Source organism: Oryctolagus cuniculus, chromosome 5 (genome assembly GCF_051225735.1).
Source record: "Oryctolagus cuniculus isolate XC-2025 breed Fujian yellow rabbit chromosome 5, ASM5122573v1, whole genome shotgun sequence".
Classification (NCBI taxonomy): Eukaryota; Metazoa; Chordata; class Mammalia; order Lagomorpha; family Leporidae; genus Oryctolagus; species Oryctolagus cuniculus.
The window spans coordinates 124,209,512-124,230,719 of NC_142871.1; the positions used below are offsets into that span (position 1 = coordinate 124,209,512).

The 21,208-nt window shown below is 50.5% G+C and overlaps 1 protein-coding gene and 1 long non-coding RNA gene across 3 annotated transcripts in view; one reads left to right on the top strand and one right to left on the bottom strand.

Annotated features, from left to right (window-relative positions):
- The window catches only part of CLIC5 (CLIC family member 5), a 168,743-nt gene that overhangs the window by 141,094 nt on the left and 6,441 nt on the right, over positions 1-21,208 (top strand). For both annotated transcript variants that reach the window (XM_089333870.1, XM_008263000.5), the window contains exon 5: positions 17,547-17,731. In XM_089333870.1, coding sequence (XP_089189996.1) covers positions 17,547-17,731 — 185 coding nt within the window. The remainder of the gene's footprint in view (positions 1-17,546; positions 17,732-21,208) is intronic.
- On the bottom strand, positions 3,228-17,549 carry LOC149126636 (uncharacterized). Its single transcript, XR_016234571.1, has 2 exons — positions 14,856-17,549; positions 3,228-14,495 (listed from the first exon to the last, which is right to left on the bottom strand). It is a non-coding gene; the product is annotated as an uncharacterized LOC149126636 (long non-coding RNA).

A 21,208-nucleotide genomic window follows, 5' to 3' on the forward strand; every position in this document is an offset into this window, starting at 1 on the left:
TGGACACAGGCTATGGGTTGAGGGTACAAGGGCTATGCTCATATTGTGTTGTTTCTAGCACTTTCCTTGGACTCATCATAAGTCTAGTGGTCATATTTTCCAAACTTGAAATCAGATGTCTAACAAATTGCCTTCATTGAAAATAATCAGATTATAGGAAGTTGAAAATCCAGGACACATGTCTCCAAATGAAAAGCACCTGGTGGGGCCGGGCCCTCTGCTCCACCCTCCTCTCCAGTCCAAATCCAGATCCAAACTCTGCCATGACTGCGGAGGGCAGGTGTGGGTATCACAGTTCCTACCATCTCCTGCCCTGAATCTTTTGCAGGACCAAATGAGCAGTCATTAGCCACGAAGGTCTCCCAGTAGCCTTGGCTCTGTTTCTTTTTTTCTTTTTCTTTTTTATTTATTTGACAGGTAGAGTTACAGACAGTGAGAGAGAGAGACAGAAAGAAAGGTCTCCCTTCCATTGGTTCAAACCACCCCCCCCCCCCCGAAATGGCCGCTACGGCCAGAACTACACCAAATGGCCATGCAGGTGCAGGCTTCCAAGCACTTGGGCCATCCTCCACTGCCCTCCTGTGCCACAGCAGAGAGCTGTTCTGGAAGAGGAACAACCAGGACTAGAACCCGGCACCCACATGGGATGCCGACGCCGCAGGCGGAGGATTAACCTAGTGAGCGCCCATGTCCGCCCAGGCTCTGTTTCTGAGTAAGGGCCAAGGTTTCCTCTTCCCTAAGGTTTGCATCTGCAGCTCCACTTCCTGGAACCTGCAAGCGAGCAGAGCAGGATGCTCCCTGGGCTTATTCTGAGAAAACTACTTCCCGCAGCCCCAAAGCTTGAAGACAGGTTGTTGGAAGAACCTGAAGCTCATCTTGCAATGCGGAATCATATGCTGCCCTCTTCTGGCAGGCGGAGGAATGGGCTCTAGGGAGGGCTCTACGGGGTTTGTGCATTTCCAAGCTCTGGACAACCGCGCTGGGTTACACTTGAGTTTTGTTCGGAAGATCCTAAAAAGGCCAGGTCTCCTCGGGGGGAGCTCGAAGCCGCCTTCCTACCTGGCCCCCCCGCCGGGGGCACGGCATGTCCACCTGCATGCTGGGCCAGCCCCGAGGTCCCTGGCTGCCCTGCCTGGTCCTGCCTGTCCCCCCGCCCTTCCACCGCGGCCAGGCGTTCCATTTATGAACTTCCTGGAGCTAAAATAGGAAAAGTGTTCTAAAAGATCCGAGCGGCCTGGGAGGGCTGTCCGCCTAGAACTAACAAGCCCCTCATTATCAGGCCAGTGCCTTCCCCCCAAAGCACCGTGAAAGCCAAGTGCTGTTGGGGCCGGGCAGAGTGGATTTTTTTTCTCCAGATCTCCAGGATGTGGCCAAAAGTGAGTGTGTGTGTATGTGTTTGTTATTCCAAACCACTTCCATAGCAAGTTGCTACAGGCCTGCTCCTCTCCCTCCCACCCAGACCCCGGGCCTCGTGCTCTGCAGTGGGGGACCTGTGGTGGACAGCTAAGGGACAGGGACCCGGCAGTAGGGGACAGGCTGGCATTACCCTGCAGCAGCCGCCGCTGGGGTAGAAGTGGCCGCAGTGACCCAGGGGGCTCCGTGTGGCTCTGTTGGGGACACGGGCAGCGGCCGGTTCTTTGGGAGGACAGCGGTGTCCCAACTCAGAACAACGGGTCCCCTGCGGGAAGACCTCAGGGACCGCTGCCCTGGGGATGGGGTTCCGACTGGCAGGGCCCACCAGCCCCCCACCCCCGGAGAAGGGAGCAGAAGGCAGCCTGGTGACTGTCGTGCCTCTTCCCGGACCCCTTGAGGCCGCTTGCCTTGGCCACTAGCCTTGAGCGCAAGCAGCTGCCTCAAGCATTTTGTTTGTTGGTCGGTCGGGGAAGAGGTCTGCTTTGATTAGCGTTCCTGCAAGGAAAAGCAAACAGCAGAAGCCGGGTGGGTGGAACCCGCCCGGTGGGACCCGTCCCGGGGTTTGGCGGGCGCTGCGGGGCAGCAGAGTCTTGGTTGCCCCCAAGGAGGTGTCCTGGAGGCCCGGAGCAGGAGGGAGGGGACGGAGCAAAAACTTCCTCCCGCACCTCCCAGGAGCTTCCCAGGGGACTCCTCCAGGGGGGCTTTGAGTTGGTTCCTTCTTGAGGCGGATGCTCGCAACTTCGCATGTAACACACATCGTTCCCCAAGCAAATCCCCGGGGCAGGCGGCAGGCGTTAAGCCGGCGGTGGCTGGCGGGGCTGCGCACTGAGTGGGGCGGGAGGGGGTGGGGGCGGAAGGTGGGTCCCGCGTGGGTGGGCGCATTCATTAGCGGAATTCTGCTGTGTGGGCGCCTGGCTGCAGCAGACCTGAGACCACCAACACCATTCCCTGGGCTGGAATTTCCCACTGTCTGACCAGAATGAGTGCTCCTGGCCTGGCCTGGCCTCCCATCAAGACCCAGGGAATAAAGGAACATTAAGTGACTAATTTGCAACCGAGAGTTAACTGCTCCTTCACCTCTGGCTACCGTTACCTCCTTGTGCACAAATGACAGTTCTTTGTGCCGGCTTTGCGCGTGCGCACAGACACACACGCATTTACACACACGCATGCACTTATACAGTCGTTTCTATGCACACCAAAGGAGATCACAGACCAGGCACCTCCAGAAAGTTCATAGAAAAATGTATATCATGCAAAACCGTGCATGGATTTCAAGATTTATTTTTGCACCAAAATCAACTTTGCTTTCGTTTTCCACGAACTTTTTGAAGTGCCGGCATACCTCCTTAAACAAGCAGGGTTAATTAATCTGAATAGAGCTTCCATGCAGTTATGTGAAGGAAGGGACACCATGTGGGTCACGAGGGATGCGAGGCCTTACTGCCAAGCTCAGTGGAGTCTAGGGCACAGAAGCTCCTGTGGGTGTGGGTGTGGGTGTGGGTGAGTCTTCTGCCACCATGTGCGAGCATCAGGGGTCCTATAGCTGGTTTGCAGGGTGACTGTGTTCAGAGCCGTCTTCTGTGACCAGCACATAGCGTTCAGGAAAGATTCTCCCGTGTCTCTGCTGACTTTTAGTGGAGAATGGCTCTGGATAAGTTAGCCTGAAGATGGATTCCCCCTTTTCTGGGAGATCTGGGGCTGGGTATGACAAGACGTGAAACCTGAGGGAGGTGCTGAAGCTCCTAGCAAAAAACGTCGAGCACCCCAGTGTACAAACTCTTGATGTCGCTTTGTCATTGCCCTTGTCCAGGCAGTGGAGGGACATTGTTCTAAAGAGCACTGTGGAGACCGTGGTGCAGCCAGAATCCACCAGGCGTGTCTCAGCTGTTAACCCTTTTTGCCACAAACTGCTATCACTAAGACAGAAGAATTGAAGGCAGGGGTGAAGACTTGTCTGGTATTCTGAATGTAACAGTAGCTTGGAGAGAATATTTTTTCTGGGAGAAAAGTACGCAGAATTTTGCCTTGACAACCTGTCTTTAAAATCCTGCTCAAAAGCTGCCTTGTAGGAAGGCACCTGACCCAGCTCCTGCCTGTTTAAGGGGTGGAGCCTGGTTGCCTCCTAAGCTAAGCACGTGCACATGTTGAAGACTAAAGGCTGGCCGGCGCCACGGCTCACTAGGCTAATCCTCTGCCTTGCGGCGCCGGCACACTGGGTTCTAGTCCTGGTCCGGGCACTGGATTCTGTCCCGATTGCCCCTCTTCCAGGCCAGCTCTCTGCTGTGGCCAGGGAGTGCAGTGGAGGATGGCCCAAGTCCTTGGGCCCTGCACCCCATGGGAGACCAGAAGTACCTGGCTCCTGCCATCAGATCAGTGCAGTGTGCCGGCGCGGCGGCCATTGGAGGGTGAACCAACGGCAAAGGAAGACCTTTCTCTCTGTCTCTCTTTCTCTCACTGTCCACTCTGCCTGTCAAAAAATAATAAAAAAAGACTGAAGGGTATGGTAGCGCTCTTTTTCGATTAGTTAGGCCTTAGCTGGATCATTTTCCATCTTGACGGGGAAGAATAACCCCTGTAGATTCTGAACTGGGATATGGGCTCTGCAACAGAACAGAAAGAGCCGTATCCCAAACCGCATCCCTTCAACACCCGCCACCCCCAACTGCCTATTCCTTTACAGGAGAGAGGAGGAAAGGGCTCACCCTGGCCTATCAGAATTCAGGGCGTGTCCTCCAGGCCACTTCCTGTTCCAGCCATGAAGCCCTCGCCTCTCACACCTTCACCCTTTGCATGACCTCTGGTGAAGCTGCCCGGTCCCCATGTGAGGTTGATGATGTTCTGTGTCTAGAATTAGCCTTGCACTGAAAACATACCATGCTTTTACAACCTGTTATATGGGTATGAAGTCGAGGTCATGATGGAAAAAAAAAAAAAGGGCAAAAGCAGAGACGTCTCCTTTAGAACCAATCAGGGAAGTGTAAGGATCTGAGCAGTTCTGCTTCCTAAGGTTGTCCGTGTGGTGCTGGTGTTTGCTTAAGTGGTATTTTGCTGCTTTTCACCTTTGTTTTTGTAAAGGAAAATTATATTTGGGTGTTAAGGGCGAAACTTCACCAAGAGTCAAAAGAGCAAACAGAGGAAACTAAATTCTAGGGTTCTTCCTGCTAGGAGCCAGAAGGCAAATTATTTTTCTAGGAACCCTGGCACGGAGTTTAATGATTTGGATCATCGCAACTATGTCTCTCTGTGCCTGGGTCCAGAACCTCCTTATTCCCGAATATTCCAGGCAGGGGAGGGTTGTTCCACGTGATGGCAAAGTCGCAGCCCTGGGGTGGCCACGTGCCCTTGATGTTTGCTCTCACAGTTCCCCCACGTTCTGTTCCCACTAAGGGAACCCCCAGAGACAAGTTTCACTCGACATTTTGCCCAGGTCTGGCCCTGCCTCACTCAGCAGAGAGGTAGAGGTTGGCGGTGACGCACGTTCCCTTTCAATTCTGCTAACAGAGGCTGGGACCCGAGGCAGGGCATCCGAGGTCAGTCAAAGTCGGATGGTTTTGTGCATTCCCAGGAAGCCAAGTGCTGTCCTTACACAGAGGCCCCGAGCCACTCGGGAGCTTCTCCAGAGTCAGAGCCAGCTTTGCAGCACTGGAGACTTATAGAGTCCCCTGATGTTAGGGTCCCTTGTTGGTCCTCAAACCCTATTGTAAAGCCCATTCTTCCCGCAAACACTGATTCCAAACCAGGCACTGCATGAGGTGCTGTGATTAAAATGGAATGAAATACTGGCAATATTAGGTGTCCTGGCAATGGCTGCTTCTGGCTGTACACAACAGACGTTTTTATTACAGCAGCTAAAGCAAATATTTATTTTCTCTTACTCAGCAAAACCGAAATAGCCTATTACTCTGTGCCATGCTTTGTTCTGAGCACTCTTGATAAATGGTTACTTCTTTTTATTTTAAAGATTTATTTTTATTCAAGACAGAGTTACAGAGAGAGGTAGAGAGGTCTTCCATCCACTGGTTCACTCCCCAGTTGGCCGCAATAGCCGGAGCTGCGCCAATCCAAAGCCAGGAGCTTCTGGGTCTCCCACATGGGTACAGGGGCCCAAGGACTTGGGCCATCTTCTACTGCTTTCCCAGGCCACAGCAGAGAGCTGGATTGGAAGTGGAGCAGCTGGGACTTGAACCAGCGCCCATATGGGATACCGGCACTGCAGGTGGTTTTAACCCACTGTGCCATAGCATGGGCCCCCTTTGTTTACTTCTTAATAGAAATTTAATTTTCTCCCATAACAAGTCCTGAGAATGGAAAGTTGCAGGCTTAAAGAAATCATGCATCCAGCTCCTTACAGCTCCTGATTCTCTGTCTTTGGTGTGTGGCTGTTAGCCTCGTGTCACAATATGGTTGCTCCACTTCCAGACGTTCCATCTAAATTTCAGGCAATGCCAGCAGCATCCATCCTGTCTTTCCCAGAAGCCTATTGATAACATTCTTTTTATATCTCATTAACCCAAAAGTGATCCTTTGGTCTCTTCTAGCTGAAAATACAGAAGAGGAGTATTGTTGTCTGGACACATTTTTACCCTGAAAAAAAAAAATCTAGGTATTTTCTGGCCGTAACCCTGAAGGGGAGAATGAACTCTTGCATGTCATTCACCTGCAAGTGAGGGTTATTTCCTCCACCCACGGTGAAAATCTCTAGACATACCAAAAAAGACAGTGTTTCAGGTTCTCTCCTGGGGTAGGCATTACCCGTCCCGGGTTTCAGGAAACAGAAGTACAAACGTGCACACTTGATTCGTTCCAGTCTTGCTTCAAACTTCAGAAGACATAAGACAGCCGTGCATGGAAAATACCCACTGGCCGGCTTCTCACCCACAGGGAGGGCGCGGAGGAACTGCTCCCTGCCAGCACGAGGCAGGTCTGGGAATTCTCTAAGGTAACGGCCACTCCCAGGCCCTAAGGTCGCCCGGTGCCAGGACTGTTAGCGGGAGGAAGTTTGGTGGCAGCGGGACCCGCGGTGCCAACTGTCGAGGGAGCTGAACCCCCTGTTTCTGTTCGCGTTCCTGAAAGGCCAGAGTAGCCTGGTCTGCGCTGGCTTCCGACAGCAGAGGACAGGGCAAGCAGTCGTTTGGTCAGGCAGGACCACCAGTCAGCTTCTTGGTGGGCTTTCATTCCTGGACGGCAGCAGCCTCCAGCGCCCCCGACTGGCGCCGGCTCCAAGCGCCTATGGGCGAGGTAGGGAACGCTGTGACGTAAGGAGAGCTGTGCTTCCATCTCTGTTTCGCAGATGGGGGAAGCTGAGGCCCGGGGGGATAAGCAGCCCACCCCAGGCTGGGGTATGTACCAGCCAGGATCCCAACGTGCGCAGCGGGTCCCTTGATCTGTGCTCTTGACCTGTGTGTCTAACACAATCGGTGATTTACGATGCATGCCGTGCTGAGTTCTTAAACAAGAGTAGCTCATCGAGGGAGCTGGGACTGAGTCAGTTCATACACCAGTGGGTACTCGTGGAATGACTCCCGTGTGTGTGTTTCCCTAAAAATCCACAACACGCCCAGCTTCACCAACACCATCCGGATCCAGAAATCCGTGAGGCACCCAAGGGATGCCCGTTTCACAAATGACAGAAGAGCAACTGGAGGAGACCTTATGGGATATCGACAGGACCGCCCAAACCAGTAATTATGGAAATTTCGAGTTGCAGGGGCAGGTAGAATTTGTGAGTCTGCAAATGGCTCTCGTATAAAACATGGGGCCAATCTGCAGATGAAGCAAGACGAGATGTGCTTAAATCCGGCAGCCTTTGTCTTTCAAAGCAGGGAGAGCTGAGAACGTCTCCAGGTCTCCACGCTGGACAAGATGGCCATAAAGTTAGAGTCCCCCTTGACCGGCTCATTCCAAGTGTTTGAACATCCGCAGTAAATCGAATCTATGGCCTCATGGTTAAAAAATAACCTGTTAGGAAGGAGCCATAAAAACCTCACAGATTTCAGCCTGATTCAGTCTGCTACATAAACTACAACCGGCATTAATAGCCTCAGTCAGCATTTATGTCGCTCTTTCTATTAGCACAATGGGTTTTACAACCATTTATGAGTTTCTGGAAAAGCTAATAGAAAACACACATGCGGGGTCGCAGGGGAAGCCGCGCAGGTTTTCTTGACGTAACGGATAGGCCAGAAGGGGTCGCTACCGGCCCGTGCCTGAAGCCTTGGCCGCCGGCTCTAATCAGGAACACATTCCCTCCTGAGGTTGCCAGCTCCCTGGCTCCCTCCTGCCCGGGCCAGTGGCTGTACTTTCCTTCTTTTTCACTGGCTCCATTCAGAGTCTCTCTCTCTCTCTCCTCTGTTGATAAATAAACATTTGGGAAGCTCCCATGGTACAGATTGTATACAGAAAAGGAAACCTACATTTGAAAACCCAAGTTAGAGATAACCTTTCTTTTCAAATGCCCTGTGGCCTTTTGATTGAGAACATCACCTGGATATAGAATTGACTACATGCACCACACTGCCCCTCAGCCTTGAAAAACGATATCGTATGACAGGTATGTGGTAGGCCTCAGTTTTTTAATCATGGTGATTTTTTTTCTTTCTTTTTGTATTAATTTTTTTTTGAAAGGCAGACAGGCAGATAGAAAGAAATTTTCCACATGCTGGTTCACACCTCAAAAACCTCCACCAGGAGCCCGCACTGTGGCATAGCAGGGGATGCTGCCGCCTGCAGTGCTAGCATCCCAATATGGGCACCAGGTCATGTCCCAGCTGCTCCACTTCCAATCCAGCTCTCTGCTATGGCCTGGGAAAGCAGTAGAAGATGGCTCAAGTGCTTGGGCCCCTGCACCCACATGGGAGATCTGGAAGAAGCTCCAGGCTCCTGGCTTCAGATCGGCCCAGCTCCAGCCATTGCAGCCATTTGGGAAGTGAACCAGCAGATGTAAGACCTCCCCACCTATCTCTCTCTGCCTCTGCCTCTTTGTAACTGTCTTTCCAATAAATAAATAAATCTTTAAAATAAAATTAAAATGTCCTGCAACAGCCAGGGTCAGGCCAGGCAGAAGCCAGGAGGCTGGAACTCAATCTGGGCCTCCTAAGTGGGTAGCAGTGAGCCAGGTGCTTGAGCCATCACTGCTGCCCTTGCAGGGTGAGCAGTAGCAGGCGGCTGCAATTAGAAGTGGATCCGGGACTCAAACTCAGGCACTCTGATATGGGATAATTTAACCACTGCACCAAACGCCCCCCACCAAGCTGGTGTTTTAACCCCACCAAAGGCTCTTGCCTTTTATATATATGCATGTATTTTATGTATTTATTTTTACTTGTTTATCAGAAAGACGATTCACTACAGGGTCCCATATAGCTTGGGAAAGAAGCTATCTGGAGAACACGTCTCTTCCTTAGGGAAAAGTCCCTGAATTCCTTGGAAACATGGGGATCTCAGAAAGTGTCCCCTTCACTCAGTGATCCTTTGACCAAAGGAGTGAGGCAGGGCTCTCCAGCCGTGTGCTGAGCCCCAGTCCCTCCCAGCTGTCGTCCTTGTAAGACTTGAAGCCCGTCTATGGAGTGAGGAATCGTTAACTGAACTCTTACTGGGAGGAACCATGGGAGCTCTTGGCTTAATTCACCCCCGCCCCCATCCAAGGCCCAGATGGTGTCTAGAGCAAACCAGTAACACTGGGGGTGGCGCGTGCTCTGTGCTGCCCCTGGAGACGCAGCGTGAGGGAGCGGCCTGGGGTCGGTGGAGGTCCAACCTGCGCTTTGCTTCTCCGTAAACTTCCCTCTGTCTCTCCGCCTGTGCTGTTTTCACCAGTGCCTAGAGACGGAGGCCAGGGCAGTGCTCTCCATAGCGGAGCCCCTGGGTCTTTAACAGCCAGGGCCAACGTGACGTGACCATGAAACCAAGTCCAGTGTTCTAGTTCTGATGCCAGAGCTGGCCACAGAGCCTCCAAAGTGTCAGACCAAGAAAACTGGGCACATCCACGTAGCCTGCAGAGAACACCGTTGAACCCAAAGAGATGGTTCTGGGCAACCTGAGACCCCGGAGTTCTGGGAAATGCAGGCATGAGCTGAGCTTCCTGTGAGCATGCTAGAAAGTTCTAGAACGCACAGTTAAACTTCACTTTTGTGGCTCAACTTCTGCCTTGAGATTCCCTTGCTCTCTGGTCTGTCACCCCATGTCTTCTTCAGTCAGCTCCTCTACAGCTATAATCGTAGCCATCTTTCATGAAGCCCCACTCAGCACCAGCCCCGGAGAAGATGCTTTAACAGCAACCTGTGTACAACCTAACCAAGCATAGGTTCAACTCCAAGTCTCCAGCATGCCCGGGGCAGGCACGTCCTCTCTGCCACAATGTCTGATCTCCCAGGGGAGTTTGGTGCACTGTGCCTTCTCTGGTGACACCAGTAACAGGTGATCATGGCCAGGGGGTACAGATGCCACAGAGGGGAACCCCAACAAGCCTCCTTCCCACAATCTAAGACCCTGCTACCATTTCTGACTTCATGTGGCCAGGGGACCTGGTGCAGACATGGCTCTAAGAGAGAAGGAGGCCATGAAGCTCACCCTGCCACCTGCTGTGCCTTCTAGAAGGGTCACTGTGAAAGAGAGAACCCGTGCCTCCACCTGTTTTATAATTTCACCTTTGAGTGGCATTTCACCCTCATGCAACCAGACTGGGGCTGAGCCAACTTAACTCTTCTCCTGAGGGTTTCTTGCAATGGAGAAAAGTTACACGACTGATTCCCACAACCTGAAGAGGAATGTAGATCTTCATTCGTGAGGTTCCTTGCATTGCTCATCGCAAAGCCAAGCATCTCCAAGTCCCCTTCGGACACCCTGTCTCTCTGCCAAAGCGTACTCTCTCGGGCAGCGCCCACGTTCCTGCCCACGTGGCTTGCACCTCCCCCTTCCCCAGTCTCCAGAGTCAGTGGCCAGAGAAATCTCCCCTTGGTCTCCCTCGAACCTGAGCCGAACATTTTCCTTTCTTTTGGCATCCCTTGGTCATATTGACATGATCTCAGAGGAGGAGATGAAAAGTAAAATATTGAATTTCTCAGCATCCAGATAGCTGTTTCTTTATGGCAAAACTCAAATCAATTCCTCACTTTTTATCCCAGTGTTCCTGTGTCACTCATGCGTGACAGCCTGGGCCCCAAGTACTCACACCAGCAGTGTAGGCTTCTGTTGCTGAGAAATGGTGCAAAGGGCCATGGTAGACTCTACTCAGTGATAACTCCTCCCCCACCCCAGTCATGGTTGTGGAAGTGTCCAGGGTTCTAGCTGACATCAACCAGTAACAGCAGAATGCAAATGTGCTATCAAACTAGCTGGGAGGCAGGGCACGAGAGGGTGAGAGGGTGATTTTCTCTTTTGCCAGGGGACAAAAAGTATGTGAGAAAGTCTGAGTCTGCCACGCGTGTCAGGCCATGTGGCCACCCAAGGAGCAATGGCACACATATGCACATATGGCACCCGGAAGTAGCCTTGCAGAGTAGGAGGAGTTTAGAGTTTGGAATCCAAAAGCCCTGTTTTAAATCCTGGATTTGCTCCTAACTTGTAGAGGAAAGAAAATATTTTTAAAACATGTTTCTCTTTGCCTTTCTGAGTACGTGATTCTAACGTGTCTGCGGCATCCCCTGCGCGGGGTGAGATTAAAATTTTCTGTAGACAGAATTGGAAGACAGAAAAAAGAAATTCAACAATCGGATTCTGATATTCAAAATAATATTTCCAAAGATCCTGTAGCCTGAAACCTAAGCTATTATCTGCAAATTTTCTCTCTTTCAGTTTGTGCGCATCAATAACTCTGCTCACAGAGCCGGAAGAGTCGTTCTGTCTGTGCATCTAGGCTGGGAGATGTTGACTTGTAGCTAATGGACTGTGACACTGCAACACTAAAAGGAAGGCCCCCTCTTTCTCTGGGGACTTTGGGATGAAGAAGAGAGAGACAGGGGAGCCAGGGAACTGGATATGTGTTTGGGAGCCCTGCATGGCACAAGGCTTGGGCTTTCTTCCAAGGTGCTGGAGGGGAGCAAGCAGCTCACCTGCAACCCCGACTCCAGGGCCAACATCCCCATGGTTGGTCTAGAAGGAAACAAACCAGAAGAGATGCAGGCCCTGTATTAGCTTCCCAAACCCTTGCACCCACCCCCCACCTTCCAGTATGCACGACTCCCGAAGGGCCGTCAGATCACAGACGACTCCTCGCCACCCACCACAGCCTTCCTAACCCCAGCCCTGCTGGCCCAGGGAGGAGCAAACTCTCTGAGAAACTGAGCCTCTTGTGCCAAGGAGACTGAGACTTCTCTAGAGGGACTATTGAGATTGTTACATCAGACTCGCTCATGATCCAGAATGGCCTGAATTACAGTTGTTGCTGTCTTCCCACGGGCCAGGAGTCAGGAGCTTGCGTGGAGACCATAGCAATTAAAAACAAGATGAGGTACAGGTCCATTGTGCAGGCCAGGAGCAGCTGGAACAGCCTGCAGACTCAGTTATGTGTGTGCTCGCACAAGCAAATGTGCCTTGAGTAATTCTAAGGCTCAGCTTCTTTATCTAGTACACAGCCTCTGTGTATCTCAATGACAGGTGGAGTGAAGCTCCCTGGCTCGCTCCAGGAATGTGGTGAGTGTAGTTATTTCCTGGCTTCTGCTAGGGAAGAGAACTAGAACCAGGAAAGGAACGGAGCAGTACAGGGGTGCCCAGGCTGGGGTCCGTGCCCAGTGGACCCCACCCCCTTCTCCTTCTCCATGGCAGAGTGGAAGAGATGCCCATCCAGGCTGCAGACAGTGGTCAGAGGTGGGCTCCTGATTCTTGTTTCATTACCAGTGCACAGGCCAGAGGAAAACCATGCGTGCGTAACTGCAAGTGTGGGCCGTCTGGGTCCACAGAGCTGCTCGGGGCCTTTCAGAGGCCACCTTTGCCATCTGCACCTCTCCACGTGCGGCTTGAGCCCCGGGGGTTCTGTCGGCCTTGTGCTCGGCAGTAGCTGTGCAGCATGGAGCTGCCAGCACGCCAGAGCGGAGGCGTGCTTGCAGGAGCTTGTTGGAGGCTGCTTAGCGTCTGGCTCCCCGGTCCCCCATTCAGCCTCCATGCCCTGGTAAGAGTATATTATTTTCTTAGCTCAAATTGCCGTTTCCAAGTCATTATTTCTCTACGATGAGAAAACAATATTGGGTCTTATGTAATATCAACCTCAATGAATCTGGAAGTGATCATGGAATGGGTGGATTTTTTTTCCTCCTTAAAAAAGAGAAAAATAAATTTGAGATTGTTTGCATATGGCTGAGAATATTTATGAACTATTCCCCTAGTTTCCTCATCACAGATTTGCCAGTGCATCTGTGTGTGGTGCAGAATAAATCTTTAGGGGAGTGGAGGCAGAGAGGGGAAGAAAGCAGTTACAGCACTGCATATCCATCAAGTGAAGGGATGTGAGTGCTCCCAAGTCTCGGGTGCCATGGTCACGGCTTCATTTGCTGCAGTCCGAGGGTTAGCCCGGACAGCTACCTGGAAGAGGGAGGGCTTCAAACCCAAGCACGGGAGGAATTAGCAGTTTCTCCCAGGCTGGCTGTTTTCACACACCTCCTCTTACCAGAGCAGAAAGCCCAACATGAATGGTCTCAGGACCTGGGTGCCACTGTCGGCAGAGACCACTAAGTTCTCCGGATGGCAGATCGAGCCCGGGTGAGAGGAATGAACTGGCAATAGGAGGGATAAGAGCTGGTGGAGAATGCGTGGGTGCTGCCACTTAGGATTTGACAACATGGCAGTGCTTCAGCACAAGGGCATGTTGTGTCTGCATCCCTGTGGGTGTGCCTTCCAACACAGCTTTTCACCAAGGAGGGTCCCAAAGGGGTGCAAGGGAGCGAGCTGCGTTTGTACATTAAGGAAATGAGAGCAGCAGAGCTACAAGCTGTGGATTTCCCTTCTAGGAACCTGGAGCTCATTAGAATCTCGCATTTCGTGTTGAACCTCAGAATTCTTAGGGCTATACTGACCACATTCTGAAATGAGCTGACAGAGTATGGGGCAAGGGACAGACAGAAGATCAGGATGACCACCCCATTTGGCCTTGCAAGAGAGTAATTGTCGCTGAGGTTTTTAGGATGGACCAGGCTCTGGGTCAAATACCTCTCTCCCCTCGTCTGAGTTAGGGATCTTTCATTATTGAGATGAGAAAACTGAAGCTCAGTGAAGTTAAGGAGCTCGCCCAAGGTCACGGTTAAGTGCCAGGACCAGGGACATATGAAGGATTTTTCTATTTCCAATCCTATCCACTGGTTTACTCTCCAGATGCCCACAATAGCCAAAGCTCGGTTAGGCTGAAGCCAGGAGCTAGGGACTCAATTCAGGCCCCCCCACCTGGGTTGCCAGGGGCCCAACTACTTGAGCTGTTACCTACAGCTGCCTCCCAAGTGTGCATTAGCAAGAAGCAAGAATTGGGAGTAGAGCCAGGACACAAGGCCAGGCACTCCAATTTGCACTGTGGACATCCCAAGCAGTTTTAACCACTGTGCCAATCACCCAATACCGTATCCAGGATTTGTAGGGGTCTGAAGTTAATACAATCAGCACAAATAAGGAATTTAAAAATCATGTCCAAGGCCTTGGAAGAGTCCCAGGCAATTAAGAGACCTTGAAGCTTAAGCCTCAGCGGCCAGACAGTAAATCCACTCTGGGCAACGTCAAAATTTAAACACAGGTTAGCTCCAGGCCGCATGGCCTCATCTCCTTTTCTCTCTACTGTGATTATATCCAACTCCAACCTCCACATTCCTGAACAAAGATGCACAAACACAAGTGATGAGGCTGACACCCAGACAACATCCCTATAACACGCCCACGTGGTGTGTTACATGATATGTTACACGCCTCTATTGATGAACTGGAGCCTCCTAATCTCAGCTGATCATTACAGACACGTTGACATTTATCCACAACTGGCCTTCCAAGGATCTTCAGTCACTGTGCCAGGCCTCTTTACCAAATATCAAGAGAGTTCCAGACCCAGGGCCTTGTGTATAGACTTATACTGGGGTCTGCTCAGATCCCTTTGGGGCTATTGAAATTAGAACCTGCAGCCGGCGCCGTGGCTCAATAGGCTAATCCTCCACCTTGCGGCGCCGGCACACCGGGTTCTAGTCCCGGTCGGGGCGCCGGATTCTGTCCCGGTTGCCCCTCTTCCAGGCCAGCTCTCTGCTATGGCCAGGGAGTGCAGTGGAGGATGGCCCAGGTGCTTGGGCCCTGCACCCCATGGGAGACCAGGAAAAGCACCTGGCTCCTGGCTCCTGCCATCCGATCAGCGCGGTGCGCCGGCTGCAGCGGCGGCCATTGGAGGGTGAACCAACGGCAAAGGAAGACCTTTCTCTCTCTGTCTCTCTCTCACTGTCCACTCTGCCTGTCAAAAAAAAAAAAAAAAAAAAAGAAATTAGAACCTGCAATGTCTCATTTGCTTTTATATAAGTGGGTCCTTCAAAAAGTTCATGGAAAATAAAATTAAAAGATAAGCTTTGGGGCTGGTGCTATGTCACAGTGGGTAAAGCTGTTGCTTGTGATGCCAGCATCCCATATGGGTGCTGGTTCAAGTCCCGGCTGCCCTGCTTCTGATCCAGTTCCCTGCTAGTGCACCTGAGAAAGCAGCAGAAAATGGCCCAAGTGCTTGAGTCCCTGAACTCATGTGGGAGACCTGGGTGAGACTTCTGGCCCCTGGCTTCAGTCTGGCCCAGCCCCAGCTCTTGTGGCCTTTTGAGGAGTGACCCAGTGAGTAGAAGACCTCTGTCTCTATTTTTCTCCTTCTCTCTCTCTGCCTTTCACATAAATAAATAAATAAATCTTAGAAAAACTTTAGTTCATGCTGGTGCCAAAAAATTGAAATCTATGAATAGTTTCATAATACACACATTCTGTGAACTTCTTTGAAGACCACTCATTGTCTTTTCATATCCCTTGAATGTTGTCAGTTGGTCCAACGTTGACATGTTCTCTTTAATTTTTCCCTTTCTCCATTATAATCAAGATGTTTCCATCATCTTCATAACTGAGAAGGGTAGAGGGATTTGATTAAGCAAGTAAACCCAGTATAAATCGCAAGTGCTCCAGGGAGAGAAACATAATAAGTATTGTTTAGCGCCGACCCTCTGCCATTGCCCTTGAATGGTCTCATAATCCCACGCCTGTCTAGACAATCACTGAGGGGGAATACAAGCCTTGTTCCCAGCCCTGCTTGCTCGCTCTCCCAAACTGGAAACGCAAAGCAGATGGTGAAGCCCAAGTTCAAATGCCACACCAGGGAGAAGGAAGTATTGAGAAACGCCATCCAACCTCTCGCTGCCTTTCAAACATTCCAGTAAGTGTTCCATTGATTTATCTTGGGCCGGTGTCACTCTATTGTCTTGAACAAAAGGCCTTCTATGAAGAGAGAAAGGCAGGTTGCTTGGGGAGTGGCTCATACACGGCACATGTGGGAAAATCTGAACCAGAGTATAGTCCTCTCAGCTTTTCCTCCAGAAGGCGACAGCACCCTTGTCTCTGCCTGAAATGAACGTGGACACCCATTATCTCAATGCCAGGCTCCACACCAGAGTCTGGAAAAACAGCTGCTGGGATAGGGCTGCTGACACAGAGGCAGTGGCCGATGGCCTGGCCAGTCTGCCTTCACCACTGCCCTCTACCCTAAGGTAGAAAGTTTCTATGTTTTTTTTTTTTTAATTTATTTATTCATTTGAAAGTCAGAGTTACAAAGAGAGAGAAGGAGAGGCAGAGATAGAGAGAGAGAGAGGTCTTCCACCTGATGGTTCACTCCCCAATTAGCCACAACAGATGGAGTTGCACTGATCTGAAGCCAGGAGGCAGGAGCTTCCTCCTGGTCTCCCACGAGGGTACAGGGAACCAAGGACTTGGGCCATCCTCTACTGCTTCCCCAGGCCATAGCAGAGAACTGAGTCAGAAGTGGAGCAGCCGGGATTCAAACTGGCGCCCATGTGGGATGCTGGCACTGCAGGCAGTGGCTTTACCCACTCTGCCACATTGGCCCTAAGTTTCTATGTTAATGCTGTGATTGGGGTGGCCTGTGAGATTCCGAGTGGCAGACTGTGTGATAGTGACTTCCCACAGTTGCTCTTTCGGGTGCTTCGTTCTGCTCGTGTGTCTAAGTGAATGAGTTGGTAGATGATTATTAGGGCAGCATTCCCTTTGGGTCTTCATCCTTGGAGCTGCCTCTGTGACAGGTTTCCACACAGCTGTTACTGCCCACTTTCAGGGGAGCTTGCGACCTACTGTCCTGCTCCTTCTGTTTGCTACAGTTCTGAGTTTTAGAGAAAGTGCTTTGGATTAAACTCGAGTGTGCCTTCCTGGTACCCACTGCACCTCTAGGGGCTCTTTTATTTCCTGCACTGTGTCTCCTGGAGGTTTGTCCCTCCCCTTCTTGAGTTAGACATGGTTAATGCTCCCACAAAGACTGGTGAATATTTCTGTCCTAGAATGTCTATACAGCTTTTACTTATTTATTTACTTAATAGCCCTTTATTTCTATAACATTAATGTGGTTTTATTGTAGATTATTGACAAAATAAGAAAATAAAACACTATTATTATTGCACCTGCTGAAGAGAAGCACTAAAAAGCTTTGGCATAAATCCTGATGGTTGTATCTCTACATACACACAGACATGCACACACACACACACACACAGAGTACTCCAAAAGGTTCATGGAAACTAAAGTAGGAGTTCATCGTTCTGCAAAAAAGTTTGAAATCCTTGCAAAGTTGTTCATAGTGACCATTTTCTACATATCAAGAAAAAATTTATAGAAAAAACATTTTTTGCACCACAATAAACATACTTTTAATTCTATTTCCCACACGCTTTTTGAAGTGCCCTCACGTGTTTTCTTTTTTTTAAAAAAAAAGGATTACCTAACGTTCATTGTTTCACTATTTTTTTAATAAAGTAGACTTCTACTGAGTCAAGGTCATGGCTGCTGCCAGGTGTTGTGTATTGTGTGATGAGCTGGCAGTGTGATGAGAGGGCAAGATTCAAGTGGAGCTGCTCTACTCTGAAGACCCTGTGACTGTACTCAGTGCAAGGCAGTTGACTAAAGGCCCTCCGTTTGCTCTCCCACACTAGCCCTGGAGAGAGGCCTGACCAAGGCGCTGAAGAAGCTGGATGACTACCTGAACACCCCTCTGCCAGAGGAGATTGACACCAACACTCGTGGGGACGAAGACAAGGGGTCCCGGCGCAAGTTCCTGGATGGAGACGAGCTGACCCTGGCTGATTGCAACCTGTTGCCCAAGCTCCATGTGGTCAAGGTAAGAGACCTCAACCCACAGGTGCTTGTAAGATCCAACCCCATCATAGGCCCATCATCTGTGTGTTTAAGTCAAGGACTGCACCCTCTGGGGGGTCGAGAACCCCAGATTCTGCATTCAGATGAATAAGGACCTACGGTCAGCCTCCCCTACTTGCTAGCCTCTCTGAACTTCAGTTTTCATTTATAAAAGAGCCATGTCGTGTGTCTTCCAGGTTTGCTGGAAGAACAAACACAGTGTGAAAGTCTCTGGCACATTGAGGGGCTCAAGATAAAATAGTTGCCATTGCCAGTCTGGTACATAGGCATATCATTCCAAAAAAACTCTCTCATTGGTTTCCATTGGCCTGGACCTCACATCTCCATGCCTGCATTCACATGTTCCCTTTGAGGCCAGGCCCGCCTTCCCACTTCCTCTAACAGCCCCCAGCATGGGTATGGATCATCTTCCTTGTCTGTCAGTTGAAGAAACAGAGCCTGCAAGAGGTGGTGTCACTTTCTTGCCACCATTGCACTCACTGACCATCTACAATATACAGTATCATCCTTTCCTACTCAACGGATCTTAGGATCTGAGAGTTGGGAAGAAGGCTGTTCAGGAGTCATCCTAAATGATCTCCCACCCCCAGCTGGATCGCTTTCTGCTCCATCGCTGGCAGGTTGTGTGCACCTGTGATTGCACATTTCTGACAAACCACCCCTACCACTTTGGATAAGTTGGTTATTAGAACATCCTGCTTTATAAGGACCCCAAGGGTGCTCCCACTCACCTCTCTGTTCCCTGAAGCAATAAGGAACAGCTCTGTTGGCCATCTCATTTGAAGACAGTTGTTGTATACCCCTAAGTTCTCTACATTAACACTTCTTTCCACATTCTTTCTTAACCCTCTCCAGCTAAGAGAAAAACACATGAGGTCATCTTATCACACTGCTCTCTACTTGTACACATGTCTGTAGCTTAATGTCAGTTGGAAAATAAGCCCCTTAAGGACAGGGCCTTCTCTGAGTATGATGGTGTGTGCATGGTGACCCATTAGTAACTACTCATCAATCGATTTGGTCTCCTAGTGTACACATTAGCCACAGCCAGTTCTTTCCTTCCCTTCATCAGGAAGAATCAGATCCCATCACGTGCCCTTTGTTTTTCAGCTGAAGCGCAGGCCTGGAAATGCAGGCTTCCCTTCGACCAGAGCACACACCAGCTTCAGTTGAGAGCACTTAGCTGTGTGTGCACTGTTGTTCACATGGGCCTCAAACCGAGCTAGAACTTGGGAGGGAATTGTGTGCCAATGGGGTGGGCAAATACAACCTATTATGATGAAGACACTCTGCCTTGAAGACAAGTCAATGTTACTTGTAGTTCCAGCCAAGCTAGACCTCTTTGAAGTTATGTGTGCCTCCCCCCACCACCAAAGCACCCATTGTTCTCCTTTTCCTGAAGGACCAGCAGTTCCTTAAGGATGACATGAGTCCAGTTCAGTCATGCTGTGTCAGATGACATACCCAGGAGGCCCAAGTCCTAGTCCTATATCTGCCAAGGCTAACAGCAAGAGTTAGGGCAAATCACTCCATCTCTTTGGAATTCATTCTTCCCATGTCTATAAGAAGGGGTGTGGATGACAGTGTTGCCTCCTTTTCCTCTCTTCCTTCCCTCTAACTGCAGCGTGCATCGACTGTCCACTCTAGAACCATTTGATCTCCCAGGGCTGCCGCACAACCCTGGGAGTTCTTCAACTCCTTCCATCTCTAAGTGACTAAGTTAAGGCCCTGCCCTTGTAGGAAGTTCAGTGGGTTGTGCCCTTGGAGAAGCTGAGGATCAGAAAGCGGGGAACAAAGGCTGCTGTCTCCTTGGATTTCTGCTGATCCAGCTTATCTGATCCCACGGACCTGGCCAACCTTGGAAATGCAGAAAGAGCAAAGGGGGAGCCAAGTCGGGCCTCCAGTTTGGCTGCCGACACCAAAACTGGATCTGGGCTGTGAGAGCTAACTGTTTTCATATGAAACAGCAAATTCAGGACATGAGCCAGGAAGTCCCTGTGAACATCAGAGCTATGGGAGAGAGAGCATTTTTGCCTGCTTGCTCCTGAGCTTTTGCTCTCTGGGCCCACATTCAGGTTCATCTCCATCCATAAGTGCAAAGCTGCTCTGACTCAGGTGCTAACTTTCATTGTCTGCCTCCCTCCTAGTTCTCCCCAAGTCAAGCCAACACGTGAGCAAACAATCAATCAGCTCCGTGGCCAAGTCCCAGGGGGCGTGAGTATCAGCAGGAAGGGCACCTGTAGGCCTTGCCCAGTTGGCCTGGTTGGACCCTGGCCCAGCACAGCGTCATATTCAGTCCCTGAGACCCACAGGAAGGGAGACACAAATATAGACACGAACATAGACTTATCCATTGCATTTCTGCTTTCTTAAAGTTAAGGTTCTACTCTTTTGGAAACAAAATTTCAGCATGGCTAGATAGAGACAACACTACCAATTGGTGCATAGATAGATAGATAGATAGACAGATTCTTTCATCTATCAAATATTTTTGATAGATTTCTTGATATATCTGTGGCCTTTTTTCATACACTCTGGCAAACTCTTGATCTGCATGGGATTTGCTCTTGAGCCAAGACAGACACTAGGAGAAATCCAAGGGACCCTCATCTTGCAGTGAACAGAGGAGGCCCAGGATGCCGGTGAGGTGTGCTGGCCCTGGCACTGTTGGTGGTGAGTACTCTGTGGAAGGACTCTGATCCCAACACCTTTGCTTATTGGCCACACTTAAGCTGCACAGAGCACTGTTGGGGGTGGCTTCCAGTTATCTTAACTGAGAGAATTTAATGTACAATGTTTTGTGAACTGAACAATTGGAAGGCAAAATGCCCCACTGGTTTCCACCTTCAGGAGTAAGTTACTACCTGGGATGAGGGGAAGGAAAAGAAGACGTTTAAGTTACACTAACGTAGAAACTTAGGAGCCATGCAGATGAGGAGCCCTGCAGATCTAGGCCTGGGACCTGGGAGCTAGGAGAGCTGCTCAGCTGGTGCTGGTCCAAGCTCAGAGGAGGAATCCACCAGCGAGAGCCCACCTCTGCAGCAGAGTCCCTGTCCTGTGATGAAGCTGGTTCCACGAGTGTTGGAAAAACACCAAACTGGACTTGGCTGCTGCTTCTTGCAGAAACTGGAGACTGACAGGCTGGGCCTTCTCCTCCCGTACGCTTGCAGTCTCTCTCTACTAACTCCTCTGGGCAGAACCCAACAGGCCTCCTGGGCAATGCAGAGATGTGGCCTGCACAGACCCAGCCCCAGCCTCACCAAGAAGTCAATAGAGGGTAGGTTTAGAGATAAGCAATGACAGATGAAGTACAGGAGGGACTTTAAGACCCAATTTGCAATCATGAATGTAGGACTGAGTGGACAGCAGGAAGAACTGTGGATTAGAAAGCAGGCAGTGTGATATACATGAACGATAACGCAATAAATGGTGGTTACTC